This window comes from Arthroderma uncinatum (genome assembly GCF_011692745.1).
Source record: "Arthroderma uncinatum strain CBS 119779 chromosome Unknown scaffold3, whole genome shotgun sequence".
Classification (NCBI taxonomy): domain Eukaryota; kingdom Fungi; phylum Ascomycota; class Eurotiomycetes; order Onygenales; family Arthrodermataceae; genus Arthroderma; species Arthroderma uncinatum.
The window spans coordinates 2531576-2554657 of record NW_022983865.1 but is presented as its reverse complement, the minus strand read 5'-3'; the positions used below and the strand labels follow the sequence as shown (position 1 = coordinate 2554657).

Here is a 23082-nt window from a genome sequence, read left to right as displayed (position 1 = left end):
ATCCTTAGGCCTTTCTCTCGTGTCCAACGGCTGTCAAGTAGCCTACGATAGAGCTGAGTCGTTGGGGGCGTATGTTTCTCTTGCAGCCTGTCCTTCTCCCTCTTCTCACCTCGATCTGCTTTCTGCGCTCGACGGGCGCTGGACTTTGGGTAAATATGCACCATTCAAAGAGATTTTCCCCTGAGTACCTTGGATCAATTAGTGATCCTTCCGTCAAATTGCTAAACTTTCATGTTGTCGCTAACCACCGATGAAGCAACCAGATGTAGATTATCTAGTAGCTTTGTATATCTATAATAAGGCCGCATATACTCCTTAACAGTCTCCTGGTGTCAGCTAAGAAGTTTTAATATTTCACCTATAGTCACATAGTCTCTCGGAAGCTTTGTCGTAGTATCTCGCACAGTCTTCTGTGCGTTACGTTCTACCAGCATCCTGACTATCTCTGTATTTCCCTCTTGGGCAGCGATGTGTAGGGGCGTCCAACCGGATTTCCTCCACTGGACATTGATATCCCCGCCTGATGACAGTAATTTCTCAAGATTCAACCGCTTTCTTAGAAGGACGAGGACAGCCGCGGTGGAATCGTCAGGGTGTTGCAGAATCAGATCTCCGGCTCCATCTGTCCAAAGGAGGTTGAGTTTCTCAAGTGTGATCTTCCGCTGTTTTCTAGCATTTTCATCAAATGGTTTATTGGTGTCTAGAAATTCTGCAATATGCCTGAAAGCTTGGAAGACATAGCCCCCAATTCCAACGTTAAGGTATGAATGGATGGCTGCCGATTGCTCGATGACTGTAGTTGGTAGATTATTCAGCCCTCCATTTCTCTGGAGGTGGGTATATGCCTCCTCCATGATGTGCAGGCTACTCTTCCTGCCCTTCGGGTTGGGACAGCAACAACCCTTAATGAACTTGCAAATGGAGTCTTTTTTCTCGTCTTGCAGCTTCAATACATGTTGGATAGTTCCTATAAAGCGTTACTAAATGCTAGACTTGCGCCAGGGATATTTGAATGTGCAGACTTACGGCCCAAGCAGAATATATCCCCCTTAATCGCCCATGGCCTCTCTTTTAAAACCTCCTAGAATCAAGTTAGAATTCCTAGCTTTAAGACCGCAGGAATGAAAGGATAGTTACTGGTGGGTAGAAAGCTCTTGTACCGATCAGCCTTGTAACATTCGTTTCAAGAGCGGTGGCAATCCCCAAATCACAAATTTTTGCGATCCACATGCCTGGTTCGATGCTTTGCAAGACCACTAATAGTAATATCTCAGTTAGCTGGTAGTAGCGGTTGTAACTATTTACTTAACGGGGGTCTATCGTCCACGTGCCATTCGCAGGTTTGATGTCACGATGAATTATACACGCCCACGGCTCATCGAAAAAGGCAGTCCTGGGACCCTCTCGATTTATTGACAACCCATAGTGTAAATACGCGAGCGCGGAGCTAAGCTGATAGATCAAGCCCCAGACCTCTAAGCCGTTGAGCGGTGTCGTCTTACCCTGGGGCATTCGTTCGGCTGTATAAAATCCGTTTTCATCTTCATCCTCATTATATGCAGGTCCACTATCTTCATAAGGGTCGAATTCATGACATGGGGATGTTGGAGGCGGTAGTCCGTGTAACTGGTCTAGGTTCCCCATATCGCAATATTCCATATACAAAAGGAGAGTGTTCTGATCAGGATTTTCATCAAAGCCGAAGTACTCGACGACACTGGGGTGCTGCAATCTATGGAGGATGCGGCGCTCGGAAAGGAAATATTTGGAGATTATATCTCGGCGTTCTGTGGAGCTCAGCTCTGGGAGTTCAGTCATTGAATTGTCTAGATGAAATGTTTTCCGAAAAACTTCCTGCATATTCGTGAGATTTTAGCAACGTGTTTCAACTAAAAGACACCTGTAAAATGTATTGAAGCCTTAAATACTCACAGTTGGTAGAGTCGCGGTGGGGCTTGAACAGTGTCGTAACACATGCGATTTGCACTGACTCCCCTGGGGGATAGCAGCTGTTTTCTTCTCGTCCACCTCAAATCTTGACCAGTCCCTTGCTTTGTAGTTCATCATGGTAGGATCGCCAGAGGAACTTGATTCATTATTCTTGCCTTCGGCACCTGCCCTGGTAAGAAGATCAGCCACGGATTGGTGGCCCTTAATAATGGCCACGTCGAGTGCGGTATACCCTAGGCCGTCGCGCGCATTGATGTCAGAATAACCTATCAGGACTTCCACAATCTCAATATACCCTAGTTTGGAGGCACAGTGCAATGGCATTAGTTCCAGTTTGGTGTATACATTTGCATCGGCCTTGTTGGTATGTGACAAAAGAAGTTGGACCACAGTTTCCTTCCTTGACAAGCAAGCCAAATATAGAGGGGTTCGACCTTGGGCATCTTCAGCCTCCACGTTGGCCTTGGAATCTAAAAGTAGTTTCACAATTTCGTAATGCCCTTCCTTCGATGCAAGGTGGAGCGGCGTCCAGCTACTTATCTTTGTACGGCTCTCAGTACGAGCTTTAGAGTCGAGTAAGATGGACACAATCTCATTTGAGCCACTTCGTGCTGCCCAATGCAAAGCAGTCCATTTATCTTCAGTCATCACATCGATATCATGAGCTTTGTTTGATATCAGATATTTGGCCAGTGGGGCAAGCCCAAATCTCGCGCATATATGTAATGGGCGCATTCTCGCATAGGCTTCTTCATACTGCCTTTCGTATTTTTCAGATCTCACCATCAACAAGCCAGCTCTCATAGTCTTTGCCTCTGAAGCAAATAGTGCTTGACTGAGTTCCAAATAATCGTCCAACTCGATATTCTGGGCATGCTTCCCCCAGAAATTTGCGGCATATTCAAGCAGTGGATAACGAGCCAGTTCTTCCTTTAGGTCTTCTAATTTCAAAGGCACCTTTCCATCCAATCGATCGAGGCATAAATATGCAAGGCATTTCCGTGAAAGGAAGGTAGCTGGGCTGCTTAGGCCTGGGAGTTGGAGAGATTGCCACTTGTTATGGTAATTCGCTAGGAATTCTTTAAATGTTGAATGAATAAGGGTGACTGTATTGGATACAGAGTTTACTACGATCATGTTATGGCACAATGTAGCCAATGGCACATCCTGTCGAGCCTGGCGGGCGTATAAAGTGGAACCGTGGACATTCGGGGCAATAGCCTCCTGAATTTCAAGGACAGTTAGCGGCCTGTGTGGGCAGTAGACCCATGTAATTATCTCCAAAGCTGAATTGGTATGAACCAAACGGGCCATGACTTGGCTGTACAGCCCCTCTAGTGAGTGTGCATCAGTTTTTGAAGCCCACGCTGGGTACGATCCCTTATTATTTCCTAGATCCTGTAGTAAGTCAAAGATCAGGCGTGCCTTTATGAAGCTAACCGAGATATTAGTTAATTTAAAAGTGACCACTGAAGCATGCTACTGACCTTCCGTTAGATTTTTGGACGAGCACGTCTATAGTATCATTTCGTATCTGTGTATTTAGTGTATTCTGACGTGCAATTAGCGCGGCCGAATACTTGCGAATATCGTCGTCGTTTGGGGGACTAATCTCCATGTGTATAACATTATTGAAGGGAGTATTTGCAGTGCATGGCCTCGACGTCATCAGTATATTGGTAGAACGATGCCTAAATAAAGGCCCAAACTTGGTAAAAAATCCCTGAGTTCCTTCACTATACTCATCCAATGCATCGAAAACGATGAAAGTCTGTTTAAATTCGTCGAGGCCAGACATAAGAATCCCTATTAGTTGGTGCAACAGGGGTCGGATTCCTTGCCCAGGGGACCAGTATATGCGGCTGGCTTGCAAATTTAGCGATATGGGGCCAAGCTGACGGAGGATCGAACCAATAACTCTAGCTGTTTGCATATTGTCCTGTATTCCTCTACTGAAGAATATATATCCCACTGCAAATTGTGGTTGGGGATACTTTTCGAGTAAATGATGTATAACGGTTGAACTGTTCTAATTGGTATCATGACAATAAAAAACTGCTTATTCTTGGAATTCACATACCAGAGAGTGGTTTTCCCAATGCCAGCTAGGAATAACTAGTGGTTAGAAAGGTTCATAAGGCCAAGGGAACATTAACTTACGCATGCCGGTACACAAGATTGCCGCCCCAGGATTCTCCAGCCATTCACGGAAGTCAGAGTGCTCCACTATCGATGGTCCAATGTCTGGAATGCGCCCCGAAAGGATGTCCTGTAGCCGAGTGGAGTAATCATCAGGGCTCAGCCAGTCGAGAAATGATTGCAATGTCGTTGTATCCCCTCCAAAATACACTAAAGTAGGAGTAAAATTATCACCACCACATTCATCCAGGAGGGCCAGTAGCTTCAGTGACAGTTGGCGAATCACTATCATATCTTTCTCTATCGAATTCTTCTTTTGTAGCCATTTGAGCTTTCCTCTTTTTGAGTGGGCATGGGGCAGTAACTGTTGGAGGTAAGCTTCCAGCGTTCGGATCTGAGGAGCTAGGTCGTAGTAGAGGCTCAAGCACTCAGACAGCCTCTTGGTGTCTGTGTTGTCAACCATCTGTTGTTCAATAAAATCCCTTCCTTGAAGAAGAAGACAGTTTAATGCAGATAGCTCCTGGATGAGCTCTGCTATTGTTTCCGGAACGTGTGCCATGATACGGGCATTTAGATAGTCGATGCCCGACCTCATAGCGAGAACCGTAGAACCAAGGGGGATTGGTTCAAGCCCACTCATGATCACGATACCCAGACCCGGGGTGTCAGTTAAATGGGAGGAAGATTATGGCCTATAGCCTGGTGGGATCGAAGAATGATGTCTGTAGAGAACAAGATCGTTGGGGAACTCGAGCACCACGGTGGCACGGGGAGAGAAATGCCAGCATTGAATATTCATATTCCGCGGGGACCAGGGCGTAATATATCCCAGCGAGAAAACTACATGTATATGCAGCCTGGTTGCTGGCTTGCTGGCTTGCTGGCTTCATATTGGCAATCCCAAAGAGCAGCGGCGGCTATACATCCAAGTTGAAGGATTACCCCGCCACTCACTCTCCAGTTCGATATATTTCTGCGAGAAGTCTTGATGAACTAGACCAAAGGCCCTGTGCCCTGAGACTGAACCAGCTGGGTTAACGATCATGGTTCTGGAGATTGTTGGCGTCGCGCTGGCGTCAGCGTCTGCCGGCGAACAGTTTGTGACCCTTGGTCGACGCATCTACAAGAGAATCAAACATGAAAAGAAGCTGAAAGCCATAGCCCGGCAGCTGCAGGTTTTCGAGGTAGAGGACCGGAGAGGCGCGCTCCTTGCCTGGATTGAGCTGGCAAAGGATGTGCTAAAAAGCTCTGTGGTGAAGGAAGAACACAAGCGCCGTCTCGAAAGCCAGTGGAACCGCCTTAACGAGCGTCTGATTGAAGTCGATCGGCTCTATGACGAAATTATCTTGAACTCCTCCATTCTGAACACGGTTGCCAGACATGAGGCAAGGGATCAGTTGGCCGCTCTGGGGGGAGACAACATGCTTTCCGGCATGCTTGAACGATTCCGGGATACTGTTATAGCGGTTCGCGAGGTCAAAAGAAGCTATTCACCGTTATTCCTCGCTGGCAACGACTTTACGGTGATTGAACCCGAGACAAGGTGTCCGATGCCAGAACCAGGCACATTCTTGAGCAAAGGAAGGCTCACGAATCCCCAGGCCGGACTCCCATCTGGCGTTCAGTGGTTCTTATACGAATCAAAGCCGTATGTCGCCTCAAACAAGGAAGACGTTCGAGAGAATATCCGCATTCTGGCGGAAAAGGTGCACGACGCTCAGCCGAAAGCTGGAATTCTCAAGCTCGCTGGCTTCCGAGATGATTGCCAGCCTGGCGTTTCAAGCTTTCAACTACTGTTTACGGGAGCATTCGGGGGCACCGCTCCTCCAACACTCTTGACTTACATGTCAGATCATCCAGCAATGCCTTCGCTTAACTTTCGTGTGAGTCTATGCTATCAGCTCGCAAGAGCAGTCATCCAGACCCATGTGTTGCGCTTGGTGCATAAGAACATCAGGCCAGAGAATATCATTTTCCTTCAGCCAGCTGGGGCCCTTGGAGATTTGCTAGACAATCAAGAGACCCCGGATCTGTTTCTGTCTGGATGGCAATATGCAAGACACATCGATTATAGTGTCACAAACCTAAGGAATGAAGTTACCTTACAGAAAAAGATCTATCAGCACCCGGAGCGGCAACTCCCCACGTCAGAGAAGGAGTACTCGATGGGCCATGATGTATACAGCCTCGGAGTCTGCATGTTAGAGATTCTCACCTGGGAGAGTCTTCTGAAAACGAGGGACCCGCCTGCGGTCTCTGATGCCTTCATTGATGCTTTCAATCTACTTGAACTCGATGAAGGTGACATATGCCCAACAGAGCCCTACACTCGGTATCCTGATCAGATAAAAGCTGCCTTGGTGAAACTAACCGATATAAGAATCCCGGCTGTGGCTGGGGTAAAGATGGCTCAGCTTATTCGAGGATTTTTGGAGTGTCTAGATGAACACGATGATGACAGTAGTGCTGAGCCAGTTGTTCTCAATAATAAAGACTCAAAGGAGGCTGCACTACACTTTGTGGACACAGCAGCATCTACAATAAATAGTATTAGTTCCTGTCTTTAATTTACTGGCTTATTACGTCTACTATATAAGGCAGGCTATCGATATGCCGATATTCTTTCTCTTTCTACTTTTTCTAGAGCTCTCCGGATATCCAACGAGAGATCCAATGAGAGATAGACATCTCTTACCTTGATGCAAGAAAATCGCAAGAGTGAGACGGTACATTTTATCCTTCATTCATCATTGACCATTCACCGACCATAAGGTATCAGCATCATAAACCATAACTAAACGTAAACACATATCAGGCTATCTCATACTCCTAAAGAGAAAAGTAAAGGGAAACACGGAAAATGCCAAATCCGCATGGAACGACAAGGCAGAAGGGAAGCAAAACCCCAAATAAGACACAAGTAAACACCTCACACCGAAAGTAAAGCGAATAGAAGAATAAGGGTAGGAAAATATGCAAACATGCAAATTCACTCTCCTGGGTCCTCCTCCGGTTCAACACGAACAAGAACCTCCTCTAAAAAGCCTTCAAGGAACGCATTGATGTCCCCGCCCATACCCAACGGCGCCTCAGAGTCCCATCGCTCGATCTCCTTGAATACGCCTGCAGCCTTGACGACGAGCCTCTTGAGCTTCTCGTGTGCATATACCTGCCGCTGTATCTGCTCTGTCGACGGCCGTTGGTTAGCTGGGGTGCCTGGTTGGACACGGCACATGGAGTTGAGAGCATATGTGCGGCGGTGGAGAGCGGCTTCGAGGGCAGGGAGGATCACACCGTTGAGTGCGGTGATGGGTTCGTTGGGGTTAGGTTGGTCGTGAGAGGAGAAGTGGACTGTTGATTGGGAGGAGATGGAGTCTAGAGAGTCGCGAGATTTGCGAGGGGCAGGGGTATGTTCTGGTGCTGAAGTTGGGGGTTGGGAGCGTGTGGATTGAGGCTGCTGCTGCTGCTGCTGTTGTTGTTGCTGCTGATGATGATGATGGGATGAAAGATTGGACGAAGGATGAGCCGAGAGGGGAGGAAGAGGATACTGTCCCGGGGGTTTGGACATATGGGTGGGGGTCGATGACCTAGATGGCCCCTTAAATGGAGGTATTTCAGGCAATTGCATCGGAGCTGGCTTCCTATGGATTACTTCAGTAGCGGGTGCTTTTGGGATAGGTTGCGTTGGTGTGCTGTTAGGGGACTCCGCTAGCTTTAGGAAGTTAAGGTCCTGGGCTAGTGATCGCTGCAATGCCCGGTCATAATCATGGGTGTTAGGGCTTTCTTCTTCCTGCTGTGGCAGAGAAGGGTGAGGCTTCCCAAGGGCAGTTGGTGTCTTTAGTTGATCGCGGTGTATCGACTGTGTTTGAGAATGCTGAGGCGTTGGTAGCGGTACTCTGGACACATTGCTTGGGGTCGCAGGCGGTGTTTCCGCAGTGAAATTTCGTTTCTGCGGTGATGGCGGGCTCTTGAGCGTCTCTTTCGACAGTTTACTGTGAATATTTTCCTGTAAGTCGGGATGATGGCTATTATTCGACTGAGTTCGACTCTGCATATTGGGGACCTGTGCCCTTGCGTTTGCTGCAGCCTCGTTCATGGCACGCAGCCCAGCAGCTCTGTTCCCCCCTGCCGGTCGTACGGTGCCAAAGTCCCATAGATCGTCGTCCCCTCCGGCCATGGCAGGTTGGTACTGCTCCTGCTGGTGATATATATCATCATCTTCATCGTCCGGTAGCCGGTTCCCGTTCTTCGCAAACCATCGTTCATAGCGTTCTATCAACTCTGTTAGGTATGTTGTTTTCTTCGCACGTTTAACGAACGGATGTCTCAATAGCTCCTTGGCAGTAGGTCGTTCTCTCGGATCACGCCTTAGACATAGATCAACAAAGTCCTTGAACGATTTGCTGAAAGCTCCCTGGAGGGTAGGTGGAGTGTTCTTTGGAATCAGGAAGAGAACCTTCATGGGATGAATGTCTGAGAGTGGTGGCTCCCCCATAGCTAGCTCAATTGCCGTGATACCCAGGGACCAGATATCAGCCTTGTGGTCGTAACCCGACTGTTTGATAACCTCCGGGGCCATCCAGAACGGGGTTCCAACGAAGGTGTTTTTCTTGGTCATTGTTGCCGATAGTTGACCAGAAACACCAAAGTCGGCCAACTTGACCTGTCCATTCGCCGTAAGTAATACATTTGCCGCTGTATAGGTCAGAAGTCAGCCAAAAAATGTAGCCCCAAAAAGAGCTATCATGAACGCTTGTCATACCTTTGACATCTCGATGTAGTTTGTTATCGTTATGCAAGTAATCCAACCCCAGCAGCAGTTCTCTAAGAATAATCATAATATATTCCTCCGATATGCGCCCCGCACGCATCAAATCCGAGCAGCTGCCCCCCGAACAAAACTCCATTATGATCCATAGATCCGATCCCTTCAGGAACGAGCCATGATATTTGGTGACGTACGGCGAATTGAGCTCCGATAATATCGAGATCTCCTGTATGATATCTTCGACTTCGTCATCGGCATTTTCAACGTCGATTATCTTGATCGCAACCGATTGACCGGTCCGCTTGTCGACCCTAGACCGGCGTACATCAGTGACAGACATTCAGGACAAAGAGAACGAGCGAACGACAGTACCCTTTATAGACTCTCCCGAAACTCCCTCCGCCTATTGACAAGGACAATTCATTAGCGCATGATCCCCGGTTGCACACGTATTCTCAGGTCAGGGGAGCAGGCTTATATACCGATGCAGTTCTGCTTTGTGTAGAGCGTCTCCGGGTCCACGACGCCCTCCATGTCGACGGTCACTTCACTCCCGCTCGACTTCACGATCTAAACGCCGATATATCGTATAACCGTCGACAGCTTCTGCGAAACGGCGCATGGGAGAGTTGAAGTTTTCTTTCTTTCAACTTATTATATTTATACGTGCAGTGGGTCAGCGCGGGGAGACGAGGAACAAGCACCAACGCACGATAAAAAACGCCGAACGACAAGCTTAAAACACGAAGCGTGAGGACGGATACGTCGCGTCTGGGAGGCCCAATTATTTACGGAGGAGGAGCTGGTGCGGCGGGCGGGCGGGCGGTGGTTGTTTATTTAGGTGGGAGTGTTGTGTTTACGATCGACCGGATGTTTTGGTTGGCTTGGGGGCAGATGTCACGATGCATCGCGGGCGCCCCTGGCCTGAAGCACCGAAGATGGCGGCCCAGCAACGTCGCCGCGGCCAATCAGTCGGCGAGGCCAGGTTAGACTGATGGGAACTAACGTCTCGAGTGTACAAGGCTCGTCTTCTTCCGCTTGTCCCTGCAACTCAGCTGAAACCAGGGGCTCTTCATTGGCCGGCAGCAGGTTGTGCCTTGAGCTGGCCATGGATAATTCCAACAGACGCGATGAGCCTTGCATGGATTATCTAGTTAGATGGGAGATATCATGCTGGTTGGATGAGATTAACAGCTGGTTGATATTGTTAGATATACTAGTCAATCCATTAACACCTTCTCCTATTCACCGACTCCATAACATATTCCTTTGATAACTCCATAACCATATTCTGATAACTCCATAAGGCCATTCCTCTGATAACTCCAGTAACCCATCATACTCTATACTCTTATAATCATCATAACTCCCACAGAGCCCTGTGTGAATAGAGCTAGAGGTCGCACCACTGGCTGGCCACAACCAGGCGACGTCCCAGGTTGGATGCATGCCAGGCAAACTGGTTTCCCTCACGTTCAATGCCCTTCACCTTGCTCCAGTTGGGATACAGGTTGGTGAAGCCGCCGTTCCCCATCTCATAGGCAGCAGCCAGAGCAAAAGTGCGACAGGTGACGGGCCCCATGGTCATCCTGGGCACCTGGGCAGTGACAATGCACTCCTGGATGGCCTCAATCCACTGGGGAGTGACCTCAGGCACATCTCCCACCTTCAGGATAACCATGACACTCTTGTCTGCAGGGATGTCTTTATGTTCTTCAATCTCAAGCACCCAGTCACTGCCATCAAAGACACGGTGGTAGAGGATTCCTTCATTCTGGCTGCGAGCAACAATGATACCCCAGTGGAACTTTTCAGTGAAGTGTTTGTTCTCTGAGATGACAATGTACACGCCCTTGGGATGCATGAGGAAGCCAGCATCTTTATCTTCGCTTGATGAGCCCTCTTCAGGAGCAGGCTTTGGTGCAGTCTGGGGAGCTGCCTCTGCCTTTGCTGGAGAGACTGCTGGTTCTGTCGTCTCCTTAAGGACGCCGCGAACGCTGGTGGAAGACGTTGACCTGGCCATTCCTGGACGTTCGTCTCCAAGCATGATTGCTATATCTCACAGCACAGGGTGTTGTATGTGATTCTAGATGAGTTTATGATGGATTTGATTCACAGACAGTCTGACTGGCGCGTGGTAGACAGGTCAGCATACCTGACATACACGGCCCAAAAGGAGCAGAGAATACACAGTGCGCAATGCTAAAAGGGTATACTCACTTCTTTGGATGGCCACAGCCCTCCTCTGACAGGATCAGTGATGGAGATATCTCGCGTTTGGTGGTGAGGTGAGTAGAGGAGGGGAGGGACAGGGAGAAGGGGAAGTCATACGGTTGTCTACTCGACGTCGAGGGGTGCAAGACACGCCCGTCATGCCGGCTCGCCCTCCTCGCAACGTCTGGAAAGCCGGGAAATGGCTGGCTTGAATGGATGTCTCATTTGCTTCCTTTTATCTACCTAATATTATAATATCCCTGAGCTTCAAGAAAAAAATGAGCGGAAAAGGAGTCAGTATTCCACCGTACATTGTGTAGGAAAACAGAATCCAAGGCCTATTGCATGTCCAAGCCATAGCCAGCCACCAAACAGCAGACCAATAGTAGAAAAGTTCGCCAGGGAAAGGTCATGAGTGCATTGCACTGCGCCTATGGGTATGGCAGACAGTGCTTCAGGCCAGTTAGATAAGCCAGTCTATATCAGATGAATGATGTAAAGCGCGTCAGGGGTCGTGTTGCGTGGTATCATGATGTGTTACTGCATTATGGTCAAAGGCAGCCTATCTAGTCTTCAATAAATCCAACCATCACTGTCCCGTTCTTCAGCCCGGCTTCTTCAACAGTCTGGTCCAGTAGTGATATCAGATTCTGGCCCATAGATACCAGCTCAAACTCCACTCCCTGCTTGTCTTCGAGAGGCGACGCCTTGAGCCATTCGTACAGTCGCTGGACAGGATCCGATAGGGCGAACCGTCGAATTATTCGGCCAGAAGAATGGCGGAATTGGATCCTAGTGGTTGTTGCCGGGTCCGCGGCAGGTTCGGTATGTGGTTTATCAGAGGGTATTTTAAAGAATGGTGAGTCTGAGGCAGCAGGTTCCTCCTCGTCTGCGTCGTCGCCATGGCCATTCGGTTCCTTGTGGCCCTTGACCATATCTATATCATCATCATCGTCAATAGAAATGGCCTTCCCTTTGCCTTTGATATCTCCGATACTTCGCGTTAGGTCATCCGGATCTTCCAGTTTTGACGATTCCTGGCCTACAAGGCTGTTTTTCAGCGCCATATCTAGCATCTCTTCCTCCGTCATGGTGTCTATTTTTGATTGAGGTTTGACTTCGGGTTTCCGCTTCGCTACAGGGTTGCGGACGTTGGTGTCGAGACTGTATCTATCGAGGAACTCGTGTAGCTGCATTAAGAACTCGGGAGCTTTGACGACAGGCGGGCCGCTCCAGCTCTTCACCTGCTCGCCGGTCCGTGGGTCGACGATGGCAATGTGTGGGTAGTTGTCGGATACATCGTGGCCTGGGAAGTAGTATTGGATATATTGTGCACCGCGAGGATCATCCTTTGAGAACTGCATAAACAGGAAATGCTCTCGTATTGTCTCCTTGATGCCGTCGTTTTTCCATAGATCGCGATTTAATAGTTGACAGTCGAAGATGGACGAGTCTTGGATGTTGACTAATAGCCACTTCATCTTCTCTCGGCCTTCATCTCGTGCTAGGTCCCAGGGTAGGCGAGACATGATTTCAAAGGGAGGTCGGTACATTTCAGCCAGCATATTAGCCTTGGACGATGACTCTGAGGCTCCGCCGGTTGCGCGTGCGAGAATGGCCGAGTTTGAGGGCTCGGTGTCTTCGTTCCAGATAGAGCTGTCGATTTCTCTCTGGTTGAAGATACCAGGTCGGTTTCCTATCCATCACAGTTAGCCATGGCCAATCAATGGTCAGTATCTGTGTTATATGAGTTAAATCATACTCCAACGATTCGCAGATGCCTGCAGCCGGCTGAATCCCCCGTCTGGAAGTCCACCGTCCATATCCGGCCCCACGAGCGTTTCGGTCCTTCTCTCCATCGGTGCTCGAACGTCATCGCCTATACCCCCACCTATCGAATCGCCGCCGTGGTAAAATTCCTCCTGCAGCCTCCTGGCCATCTCTAGGTCTGCGTCGAACGTATTCCCACCTGCCGCGGGGCCACTACTGTGGTCTGCAACCGTGTCCACAAACTGAACATCATCATCGTCAGAGTCCAAGTGTACTACCCCGTCTTCATCTTCGTAGCCAGTCGTTCGTTGCGGTCGAGTTGATGAATGTGGAACGGGGGGTGCAGTCTGTGTTTCGGGCGCGGAAGGCTGGATCGGATTGCCGCCGTTCTCGAAGTAGAGCTGCATGGCAGTCTCGAGATTGCTGTCGGTCAGCTGTAGGTACTGGGTAGCGATCTCTGGAGAAGATCCAGTGATCTCTATGAACTGTGCCACTGTTGGGTCGGCCATGGTGACGTCGGTGGCCCGTCCAGGGCAGGGCGCAGATGAGGTGTAGTTGAGATGTGATAGAGCGAGGTTTCCCGGTTATCTATCACTCTGTTGAAGGAAGCAGATGGGCCTAGAGAGTAATGAAGAGGGTTATGCGTGGGGCAGATATGACGATTCAAGATAGGCGGCTTTTTAAGCAAACACAAAGGGGAACGTTCCAGTGTGGTGAGTGATGGGGGTTGTGAAAGAAGAATCCGCTATCGAGAGACAGTCCAGAGGCCTCTAGAAGTATTTGTGAGTCCGAGAGTCGGTGAAGTCGCAGGCATCCACCAGTTCTTGCGTATGATCTCACTATGATGGAAACAAGCATCGAAGAAAGCCGCCAAGGTCGAACGTCAAACGGCATGCCGCACTAACGATGTTCCGATCCCGTCGCGGGCCGCAAACCCGAGGCTGCTTAGTCAGAAGCTATTTATTAGTCAGATATTACTAATGTGGCTGTGGCTTCTTGCCAAGAAAGCACAAAATAATGCACAACCAGCTGCGTGTCTGGTCTCTGCCGCCAACCGTGGTCCTCCGGAAGACCCGATTAGGCCCGGAGCGGAAGAACAGGCCACCGACACGACGCGGGACACGCCCTTTCCCCTTTCAGCGTGTCCCTGCCAAGACGCCTCGGCTAACCTGCTCTTTCTGTTTCCTACGCGAAACGCGCTCGCCTTGCCACTTTAAGCCACGACGCGCTCGCGTCTCGAGGTCTGGACGCGCCTTGGAAAAAAGTGACTTCCACCCATAGAAAAAGGTACTTCTGCAGGTACTTCCTCCGCGCTCCACCTGTACTTCCTCAACCACCACACTCTCTCTTGCTGCTTTGCCAATACAGCAACCAAGCCTCTCCTCCACGCACTTCACTTCCTATACCAACTCGCAGCCAGAGCGATGGCATCGTCAGTTCTAGGGAAGCGACAGAGACCTGCTCTCGAGTCTGCTGGTAATTCTACTCTGCTCAGTCCTCTCTTTCCAGGATACAAAGCTGACCCGTGATAATTGTAGATGCACCTTCTTTACGATCACTAAGCAAACGTCTGGCAAGGGCAAGCCGCAAGATCTATACCGACGAAGAGGACCCCTTTATATCGTCGACATGCCAAAAACGCTCCAGCTCACGATCGACCACCACCCTCAAGCGCCCCTGCGATGCAAACACACCAAGCCGTAATGTACGGACGAAACGTATTACCGATGACAAGACCAGCTCACCGAGCAAGTCGACGGTTAACGGGCTTAATGGTAGGTTGATCTGTCCGTGGCAGAGAGACCCAAATAGCTAACGTACGCGCTTAGATGAAAATGCCGAACCCGTCGAGTTCACCACTCCAAAAGCACAGAGATACACGAACGTTCTCCTCCCGGTTACGCCAAAGCATCGTGTGCAGGTTGGAGGGAAGCCCTTGACTCCCAGAACTCCACGTACCCTATCTACACCAAAGGCTACCCGATCCGTATTCACGGCTGCAAAGCAACTCTTCACCAGGAGCGCGAACCCGGGCCAGCTGGTTGGTCGAGACAATGAGACAAGAGAGATGAAGAACTTCATTCAACAGTCGGTCGACGCCAGGAAAGGCGGATGCATCTACGTGAGCGGACCCCCAGGCACAGGCAAAACGGCACTCATAGACGAGGTCTCTCGGGAGCTGGAGAAGTCTCCCGATTCCATCAAAGTGGCCCATGTCAACTGTGCCAGCTTGACGACTGCCAGGGATATCTACGGCAATCTCATCGAAGACCTATGTGAAAACACCAGTGTCTTCAAGAAGAGCGAGGCGGAGCGACTTGAGGCCATGTTCGTGCCCAAGAAGTCGTCCGGTCCACTCTACCTTGTCGTTCTGGATGAAATCGATCATCTTTTGACCGGCGACATTGAGATCCTGTACAAGCTCTTTGAATGGTCCCTGCACAAGTCATCTCACCTTATCCTGATTGGGATTGCAAATGCACTAGACTTGACAGATAGACTCTTGCCACGTTTGAAAGCGAAGAACCTGAAACCTCACCTACTGCCGTTCCTTCCATATACACCTGCACAGATTGCCGATGTCATCACCACCCGTCTACGATCTTTACTACCCAAGGAATCCGAAGCTGCAGCAAACCCGACCCCTTTCCTTCATCCGGCTGCTATTCAACTCTGTTCGCGGAAGGTTGCCTCTCAATCGGGAGATTTAAGGAAGGCCTTTGATATCGTTTACCGAACTATCTCTCTTTTGGAGCGTGATACCCAACAAAAAGCTGCTTCTGCTATTATTACTAGCCCCTCCAAAGCACCTCTACTCGAAAACAAGAATCTGGCATCAACACCGGTATCTATTCCACAGCCGACGGAGCACACAGTTGCCACCGCTCCCCGAGCAACAGTAGCCCATGTCGCTCGAGTCACTTCATCTACTTTCGGGAACGGCACAACTGAAAGACTTCAAAACCTAAACCTGCAACAAAAGGCTGCCCTCTGCGCTTTGATTTCATTCGGCAAGAAGCAACAAACTGCCAACGTTGTCTATAAAACGCCTACCAAGTCCCCACGCTCCACTGCGCCTACAAGCAGAGAGCTGTTCGAAACATACTCCGGACTTTGCCGTCGAGATAACGTCCTCCAACCGCTTACCGCGACCGAGTTTAGAGATGTCATCAGCAACCTTGAAACCATGGGCTTGGTTGGGGAGGTCGATGGCCGTGGCCGTGGAGCTGGTTCTCCCGCAGGTTCGGCCGGGCTGTTCTCTACCCCCACAAAATCCGGTCGTGGTAGGCCACCTGCTGTGCGAAACATGATTCGAACAGACGATAGTGGTCTAGTATGCCTTGTTGGAGAAAAGGAGGTGCAAGGTCAGATTTCTGGCCCCGGAGAGGGTATTCTCAGATCCCTGCTTGCCTCTGACGATTATTAAAAGTTTACCTGTTATTAATGTATAATTAGCCACGTCCATGTTTTTTTATGGCGATGCATGTGTTATTATAGCTAGCATACCCTGGTGTTTGGAGTTGTTTTTGGGTCACCTTCTTGTTTCATTGTTCAATTATTTCTATTCTTCTCTTCTAGCTCTGCAATAGCGTTAAGCCTAGGAGTACTGTGTTAAATTAATTATTTACTTTATTGACATCTTTAATCCTCCATACCTAAGCCACTCCCTGATATTCGCCCTTTTAGGTAATTTCGGATATGCGTACTCCACAGACAACTGCATAAACAAGCATGGAGACAATGGCCCCATGGGCAGTGTTTTTCAATATAATATCACGTGATTGGAATTAAAGTTAAGCTCCCGTTAAATGACCCGTTTAGGAAGTTAAGGTGGCCAAGACCTGGTACGAGCTCCTCTTGCTCCACTTTTATCCGTGGCTCTGGCATAAAAGTGTATCCAGCCCTATACAACGTACAACGTAGAATCTTGCGACTCTGAGATTCAGCTTAGGAGTGTTTGAGGCGCAGACATGGCTACGGCCAGGTCAACAAGATATATTGGGCATAAAGTAAATAAATGTAGGCGGTATATAAGATACCTTCTGCAAGGTCCTAGTTGTATATATCAACCTCATTTTATTTCACGCATATACTCGCAAATTATTTTTCATTATCACTAATATACAATTCTAATCAAAGCCAGAGGAGCAAGAAATAAACATGGCTTCCAAGGAGGAAATGATCAAGGAGTTATATCACTATTTCCCGAACAAAGCAGCAGCCATCATATTTGCAGTTCTATACATCGCGTCGTCCATCCTTCATGAAGTTCAGTATAAGTATGTCTACGCTCTGCCATTCCTATCTACTTTAATATCGAACCATAACAATTAAATGCTAACTACACTACTGTGCAGCGCAACGCGGCCTCAAAAGTTCACTATGCCCTTCATCCTAGGAACAACATTTTCTGGTATCGGTTTCGTCGCTCGTTCGTTGAGCGCTCTCAAGGTAGGAGATGCACGCACATTATGGCGTATATCCTCCATGTTCACCCTCGGTGCCGGTCCTACATACGCGGGTGCAGACTACTTCGTATGTGGCCGAATATTCAGCTATGTCAGATCGGCGGCACCAATATCGCCTCTCAGAACCGTCCGAACGTTCATTGTTTTCGATGTCCTGGCAGAAATTGCCGTTTGGGTTGGCGCGGGTATCATGGACGGTAGCGGGGACCCAAATAGTGTTAGGGCAAAATTGGGCTTGAACCTACTTAGGGCTGCGGTGATCATACAGCTCGCCCTATTCATGTGCTTCGTTGTGGTGATATTTATCTTTCAGATACGGGCAACAAGTCGAGGTTTTTGGAAAGCGAGTCATCAAAAGGCTGGTGGGACTCCTGGTTGGGTGAAGGTCACATATACTTTATATGCTTCTTCCTTGTTGATAGCCGTGAGATCGGGGTATCATATTGCTGGTAAGTCCAAGAATCCACCTTCTATGGTCACGTAATAGGCTAACAAAACGATTCAAGAGAATTTTCTACCTTCGGATCATCCATTTCGAGCTACTGAGGCACCATTTCTTTGTTTGGAGGCTCTCATAATGTTTATAAACGTGGCCATGTTCAATGTTTTTCACCCTGGAAGTCTCCTACCAAGCAACCCACACATATACTTGCTCGCGAACGGTACGGAGGAAAAAGATGACAGCTCGGAAGGAACGCTAGAGGATACCAGGCCTTTAATGATGAAAATTGCTGATCCCTTGGATATCAAAGGCCTGTTTAACAGGAAGAAGACCGAGAAACGTTATCAGGAAGGGGCATCAAGAGGAGACGACGAAATGATGCCGGAAAGCGTGAGGATGCTGGAAAATAGGCCGCGCGATGGATTTCACCAATGACGGGAATAGTTGGCCTTGAATTTGTATGATAATACTCCATTTTCGTTTGTCAGTTAAGTATCTACCTTTGAGTGAAATCCTTGACGCACGGGGGCCGGATGCATAACAGCAGTTCGCTTTATAGTGTTTCTGATCGCTTTCCAGGCTTTGAAGTTCGTAAATATCAAAAAGGATCCGGCTCTCAAGAAATCAAATAGGCTTAATGACATTGTCTTCAATCAAGCAACGTCATTAGCTCCTTATACTGTAGTACATAAAGCCTTGTAGCTAGAACGCTGTCTATCTGTCATGGATATCTAGCACCGTGAAAAACGAGGGATGGAGCACTCGAATAAACAAACCAATTAAGTATAGGGCCGAGGGGCAGAATAAGGTAGCACAATATAAAACACACTGGAAACAAATGAAAGCATAATACAAAAGAACGTATCTAAGGTTAAGTAAGGTAAGCTACTGAGGCTTTGGGAGTAAAATAGGAGAAAATGTTGGGATATCGTTAAATCAGTTGCTCTTGACATAATATCATGACAAAAACACAAGTCAAAAGGATAACGAAAAGGATAAAGGAGGGGTGACAATATTCTGGGTTGAAACAAAGTCAGGCTAAATTTAATCATCAATCGGCTTATCTTCCAGTGTTACTCCTATAGGTTTGGGGGCGGGAACATCATGCCCGGCACCGTCGGCTTCCTCTCGCTTTATGCCAGTAATGTGGCTGTACCGACTGGAGCGAGAAAGAGATCCTGTCTTCTGAACCTCGCCAGTCATAGATGGAGGGACTGCTGAGGCTGCGATTGTGGTTGGTGGTGTGGAGGCTCGATCAGCAGATGGAGCGTTGGTAGAGGGTTCTACACCGTCAGCAGCAATAGTGTCTTCGCCTGTGCCATTGGTATGAGTGGTTGCGGTGTCGGCAGGAGCCGCCGTTGTGTCACTTCCAGGTACCTCGAGGGAATGGCGTACAGGCTTCCGTTCTGAAGGGGCCGCACCAGGTACGCTAACGGGGAACCGGGTGCTCGATCCTGAACTTCCGACTGATCTGTCGCGGCGGTGGCGAGGAGATGGAGCCGGACTCGTGCCCCGAGCCCGGCTTGCAATTGCACGGTTCCGTTCTTCCATATTTGCCCGTCGGTTACTTTCATCAGTGCTAATAGCACGCGGTCTTTGGGCGGCAGCGCTGCTCGATTTGCTGGATAGGCGTCTAAGTTCCCCAAAGATTTGCTTTTGGTTGACAATCAAGTCACGCACGAGGCGGTGGCTATGTCTTTCATCCATAGTTAAATGGTTCTGGACACGAGGGCGCAAAATACAAGGGGCTAGTCCTGGTGCAAGGGCGGAAATGTATATTTCCTCGCGGGTGGAGAATTGGTCTTTTTCAGGGATGGTGAGATCAACGAGGCGCCAGAAGTGAGTAGTTATGGCATCTAGAGTGGCGATATATGGAAGAGGGAGTTGTCCAAGAGTGCTTTGAAGGACTCTGATGCGGTTTTCATCTGAGGTGTCGCGAGTCGTGGTGTAAATTGTGCGGAAGATTTCATATAACTTGGAGGAGACGATTGAGTCTATACTATATTAGTATGATATTGATTGCGGATAAGAAAGGTGGGAACTTTACCAGGGAGCTCTAAAAGGTAGAGCCTCAAAACACTTGCGACAACAGGCATTTCGAACTCTCGCAGCTTCTCTCCTATGGCGTCTACTTCGTCATCTACCTTCACCACCGGCCCAGAACGACCTTTATTCAGCTTTGCGCGGAGCTTATGGGTCTCGGACAAAGGAACATCGCGAAGCCATATTGCTCGTCGAGCGTCGTCTCCTTCCAGATCAAGATAATCTTATCATCGTCAGCTGGAACTTGGATTTATATATATATATAATAGGTTAACGAGTACGGGGTGCTTACGTTTATCAAGGTACGTCAGAATACCAGTAACCAGGATTGGAACCCGTTTTTTACCTTCCGCCGCGGTTAGGGTCTCTAGGTCAACACCAAAAGTTTGTTCTGAAGATTATTAATTAGTATTAACTTCGGTTGGTCGGTATTTGAGAAGATAGAATTATAGCTCACCTTGTGTGGACTTCGATCCGCTTTCATAAACGACAACTTTTGGGCAGAACGAGCCAGTGCGATAATTTTCTAACATGTAACGCAAGTCGCCCTGTGGCTGCATAGCCTCGTGATGTAGAACAATATTGTCCATCGAACTCTTTAGGGATGGAATGACGTTGCTGATCGTGCTCGAAAAATCTATAACAACGGTTTTGATGCCCTCAAGACGGTGTAGTTCGCATTGTTGCATGAATTTCATGGAATGTAACATTTCCTCCTCGAGCCTGCAACGGATAGCATCTAGATATTTAACGGCGTGCTTGTATCGCTCATCAGCCTCATCAGCCTGGCGTTTAAGAATTTCCATTGGGGTTTCATCAGAGAGCTGGTTTTTTAGCGGGTTCCAGGCTGCAAATCGCTCCGTCAGAGTAGGGGAATCGATCGGGGTGTCATCGCTTCCCGTTCCGGTGCTCGTGCGGCTTAGTGTAGTACCGGAGCGAGTTAGTGGTTTTTTCTTCTCCGGGACTCCAGTCATCTGAAATACACGCTTATCCCACTGGTAAGTCGATCTCGAGCTACCGGTAAAGGTGGTGTTGACAAGGGGGTTAGGGCCCATGGCACCGATCGAGGTAATGAAGCCATTATCAGCCATGTCCTGGCCAATCCGTTCGGCATAGCTGAGAGAGGAAGCACCGAGGTGCTTCTGTAGATACTCAACAATATCCGATCCGAGGGACGTATTGAGGTATGTTCCGAGTAAACGCACCTTCACTTCTCCCATAGGAATAGTCTCTAGCATATGCTTCAACACCTGCTTCAGCTGCTCTGGTGTATATATCAGATCACCCAATTCCACCGGTTCTGGGTCTTCTTCTGCTTCAGGTAGAACAATGGTGGGGGCTTTCAGCGTCAGTTGTTTGTGCTTTGGGCTTGCAGTAGCGCTTTCAGGTTCCTGGAAGGCGAATAGTTCCTGTTGTTCGCGGTCGTGAATCTGACGACACTTGCTCAGATACTTTTCGTTCAGATTGCTCACTTCCTCGCATTGTTTAGAGTATTCCTTGAGCCGTGCGGTGAGGGCTTTTTCGTAGGTGAGAACGCGGTTTTCGTGTTCGCTCGCCCAGCGGCTAAACTCTTGAATGACGAGCTGTTGAATGCTGCTTGAAATTTTTTGGTGGATGCCTTGTTCTTCTATCATCTGCTTGCGCATGCATTCAAATGCCTTCTAGATGTTAGTAAAAAAACGTTTAACCAACATATAATGATGAGGCTGAAAACTAACCTTCCGAACGCTGGCACCGTCATCACGGTCGAAGCCGCCGGTCTTCCGTTCAAGAGCCGGAGCAATGGCCCCGAGCTGTGCGGCATATACACGTTCTGCCTCAGCACGCATCTGGGCCATCGTGAGAATCTGCTGGTTCTCCACGATGCCTTGGTGGAGCTTTGTGAACAGGGTGTGGACCCCAGACGCATAGTCGGGAGTCCAAAATGAGTCCGCAAATTCCGGCATTGTCACGGCGCTACGTACGGATGTGAAATAAGGAAAAATATCGAGTATACCCGGGGTTCGTCAGGCGTTATGGAACGGCGTTGGCCGGGATAGTTCGGTTGTCGCGCGTGAACTGGTAGAGAACTGAAGCAAGCTTGAACGAGCGCTCGGGATGCGGTAGAAACGAGGTCGGAGAGCAGATCCAGCTAGCCCAGAAAACAAAACATAAATGACAGGACGTAAGAATGATATCCGAACGAGAGAACGGCGTCGACGGAGAAGGGTGAAGCTGGAGATTGCGCTGATGAAGCTGTGAAGAAGCAAGGAGGCTGTACTTACGTAGTGGCTGAGCTAAGCAGCACGTGAGCGTATCAGAATGCTTATATAATATCCACTTTATCCCGATATAGCTTAGCGCACCACCGAGTTTATCCGATGTTTCTCCGACAGTTTATCCGGGTCCGCCGGTTTCCATTTTTAGAACAGCTGACGTATAAATAGAAAAAGTGGCTCCGTTGGGCGCTTGTCAAAAGGACGACGAGAAACGCCGTGGTCGAGATCAACAGGATCACCGAGAAACAAGACGGATGTCGGGTTCTGGCAGCATGGACGAGCTCCACATAATAGGGGGAATACAGCGGCAAGCTGTCGACGTTGGCTCGAAGGTATTCGCGCAGATATAGCCACAAAGACATTACAGCCAGTCAAAGAGTAACAGATGCTGCTCCTTGGGGAAATAGGGGAAAGGCGACAAACTAATGATTTTGGCTGTTTAGGGGGTGACGTCATCTAGAGTGAGACTTTTAAGGAGTATTGACCCAAACAAACAGTTTGTTAAGGGTATCTCCTTTACTGAGTGAAGATAATTGGGCGATTGATTGCTTCAAGATTCTGGATCTACGCTTGCTTACATCTATCTGACCTGAATGCGAGTTCTAGTAGGCTGCCACTGAAATCGAACTTTACGAGGCACAGAGCTTTCATGAAGGTCAAGTCATGTTTGGTGAACTGCAGACGGTACAACTCTGGAACCACCAGTGAAGGTAGATCACATATTCTCTCTAGTATCCATTTCTTGTCTAGAGGAGTTAGATTTGGTCTTTAGGTGTCTTCAGCAGAATGATTGCTCAATCACGCTACTGACTCGCCAGTTAGATAAAAACCGCCAGTATCGAGTGGTTTGCGGAACCTCGCGATTGCATACCCGGGTACCAGGAGACATGTATAAAAGAAAATAGAATAAACAAGAGAAGGATTAATAAACGTAGCTGAGGCGGACCAACCCATCCAAAACCCCAGGTCGGACTTGCCCTGTCCGGCTAGAACAGGCATTAACAACCAAGGGAAGACGTTATTATAGCT

At 48.7% G+C, this 23082-nt stretch overlaps 8 protein-coding genes across 8 annotated transcripts; 3 read left to right on the top strand and 5 right to left on the bottom strand.

The window, feature by feature from the left end:
• Positions 1-332: 332 nt before the first annotated feature.
• GIQ15_04524 (uncharacterized protein) lies at positions 333-4684 on the bottom strand (the record flags this gene model as incomplete). The annotated part of the gene is made up of 8 exons (XM_033551941.1): positions 333-967; positions 1027-1081; positions 1138-1256; positions 1311-1802; positions 1992-3385; positions 3438-3557; positions 4031-4055; positions 4111-4684. The coding sequence occupies 8 exons, from the start codon at positions 4682-4684 to the stop codon at positions 333-335; spliced, it is 3414 nt and encodes a 1137-aa protein (XP_033405671.1).
• Positions 4685-5132: 448 nt separating this feature from the next.
• On the top strand, positions 5133-6656 carry GIQ15_04523 (het-s domain protein; the record flags this gene model as incomplete). Its single annotated transcript, XM_033551940.1, has 1 exon — positions 5133-6656. One exon carries the CDS (start codon positions 5133-5135, stop codon positions 6654-6656), a length of 1524 nt encoding a protein of 507 aa, XP_033405670.1.
• Positions 6657-7078: 422 nt separating this feature from the next.
• On the bottom strand, positions 7079-9197 carry GIQ15_04522 (serine/threonine-protein kinase 24; the record flags this gene model as incomplete). The annotated part of the gene is made up of 2 exons (XM_033551939.1): positions 7079-8784; positions 8852-9197. The coding sequence occupies 2 exons, from the start codon at positions 9195-9197 to the stop codon at positions 7079-7081; spliced, it is 2052 nt and encodes a 683-aa protein (XP_033405669.1).
• Positions 9198-10250: 1053 nt separating this feature from the next.
• GIQ15_04521 (uncharacterized protein) lies at positions 10251-10904 on the bottom strand (the record flags this gene model as incomplete). The annotated part of the gene is made up of 1 exon (XM_033551938.1): positions 10251-10904. One exon carries the CDS (start codon positions 10902-10904, stop codon positions 10251-10253), a length of 654 nt encoding a protein of 217 aa, XP_033405668.1.
• Positions 10905-11637: 733 nt separating this feature from the next.
• Positions 11638-13350, bottom strand: GIQ15_04520 (UBX domain-containing protein 2; the record flags this gene model as incomplete). The annotated part of the gene is made up of 2 exons (XM_033551937.1): positions 11638-12767; positions 12834-13350. 2 exons carry the CDS (start codon positions 13348-13350, stop codon positions 11638-11640), a joined length of 1647 nt encoding a protein of 548 aa, XP_033405667.1.
• Positions 13351-14265: 915 nt separating this feature from the next.
• On the top strand, positions 14266-16268 carry GIQ15_04519 (uncharacterized protein; the record flags this gene model as incomplete). Its single annotated transcript, XM_033551936.1, has 3 exons — positions 14266-14317; positions 14380-14616; positions 14671-16268. The coding sequence occupies 3 exons, from the start codon at positions 14266-14268 to the stop codon at positions 16266-16268; spliced, it is 1887 nt and encodes a 628-aa protein (XP_033405666.1).
• A 734-nt stretch (positions 16269-17002) lies between these two features.
• GIQ15_04518 (RTA1 domain-containing protein) lies at positions 17003-18187 on the top strand (the record flags this gene model as incomplete). Its single annotated transcript, XM_033551935.1, has 3 exons — positions 17003-17121; positions 17200-17759; positions 17817-18187. The coding sequence occupies 3 exons, from the start codon at positions 17003-17005 to the stop codon at positions 18185-18187; spliced, it is 1050 nt and encodes a 349-aa protein (XP_033405665.1).
• Positions 18188-18796: 609 nt separating this feature from the next.
• On the bottom strand, positions 18797-21741 carry GIQ15_04517 (uncharacterized protein; the record flags this gene model as incomplete). The annotated part of the gene is made up of 5 exons (XM_033551934.1): positions 18797-19746; positions 19800-20018; positions 20088-20186; positions 20253-21456; positions 21514-21741. The coding sequence occupies 5 exons, from the start codon at positions 21739-21741 to the stop codon at positions 18797-18799; spliced, it is 2700 nt and encodes an 899-aa protein (XP_033405664.1).
• Positions 21742-23082: the final 1341 nt, after the last annotated feature.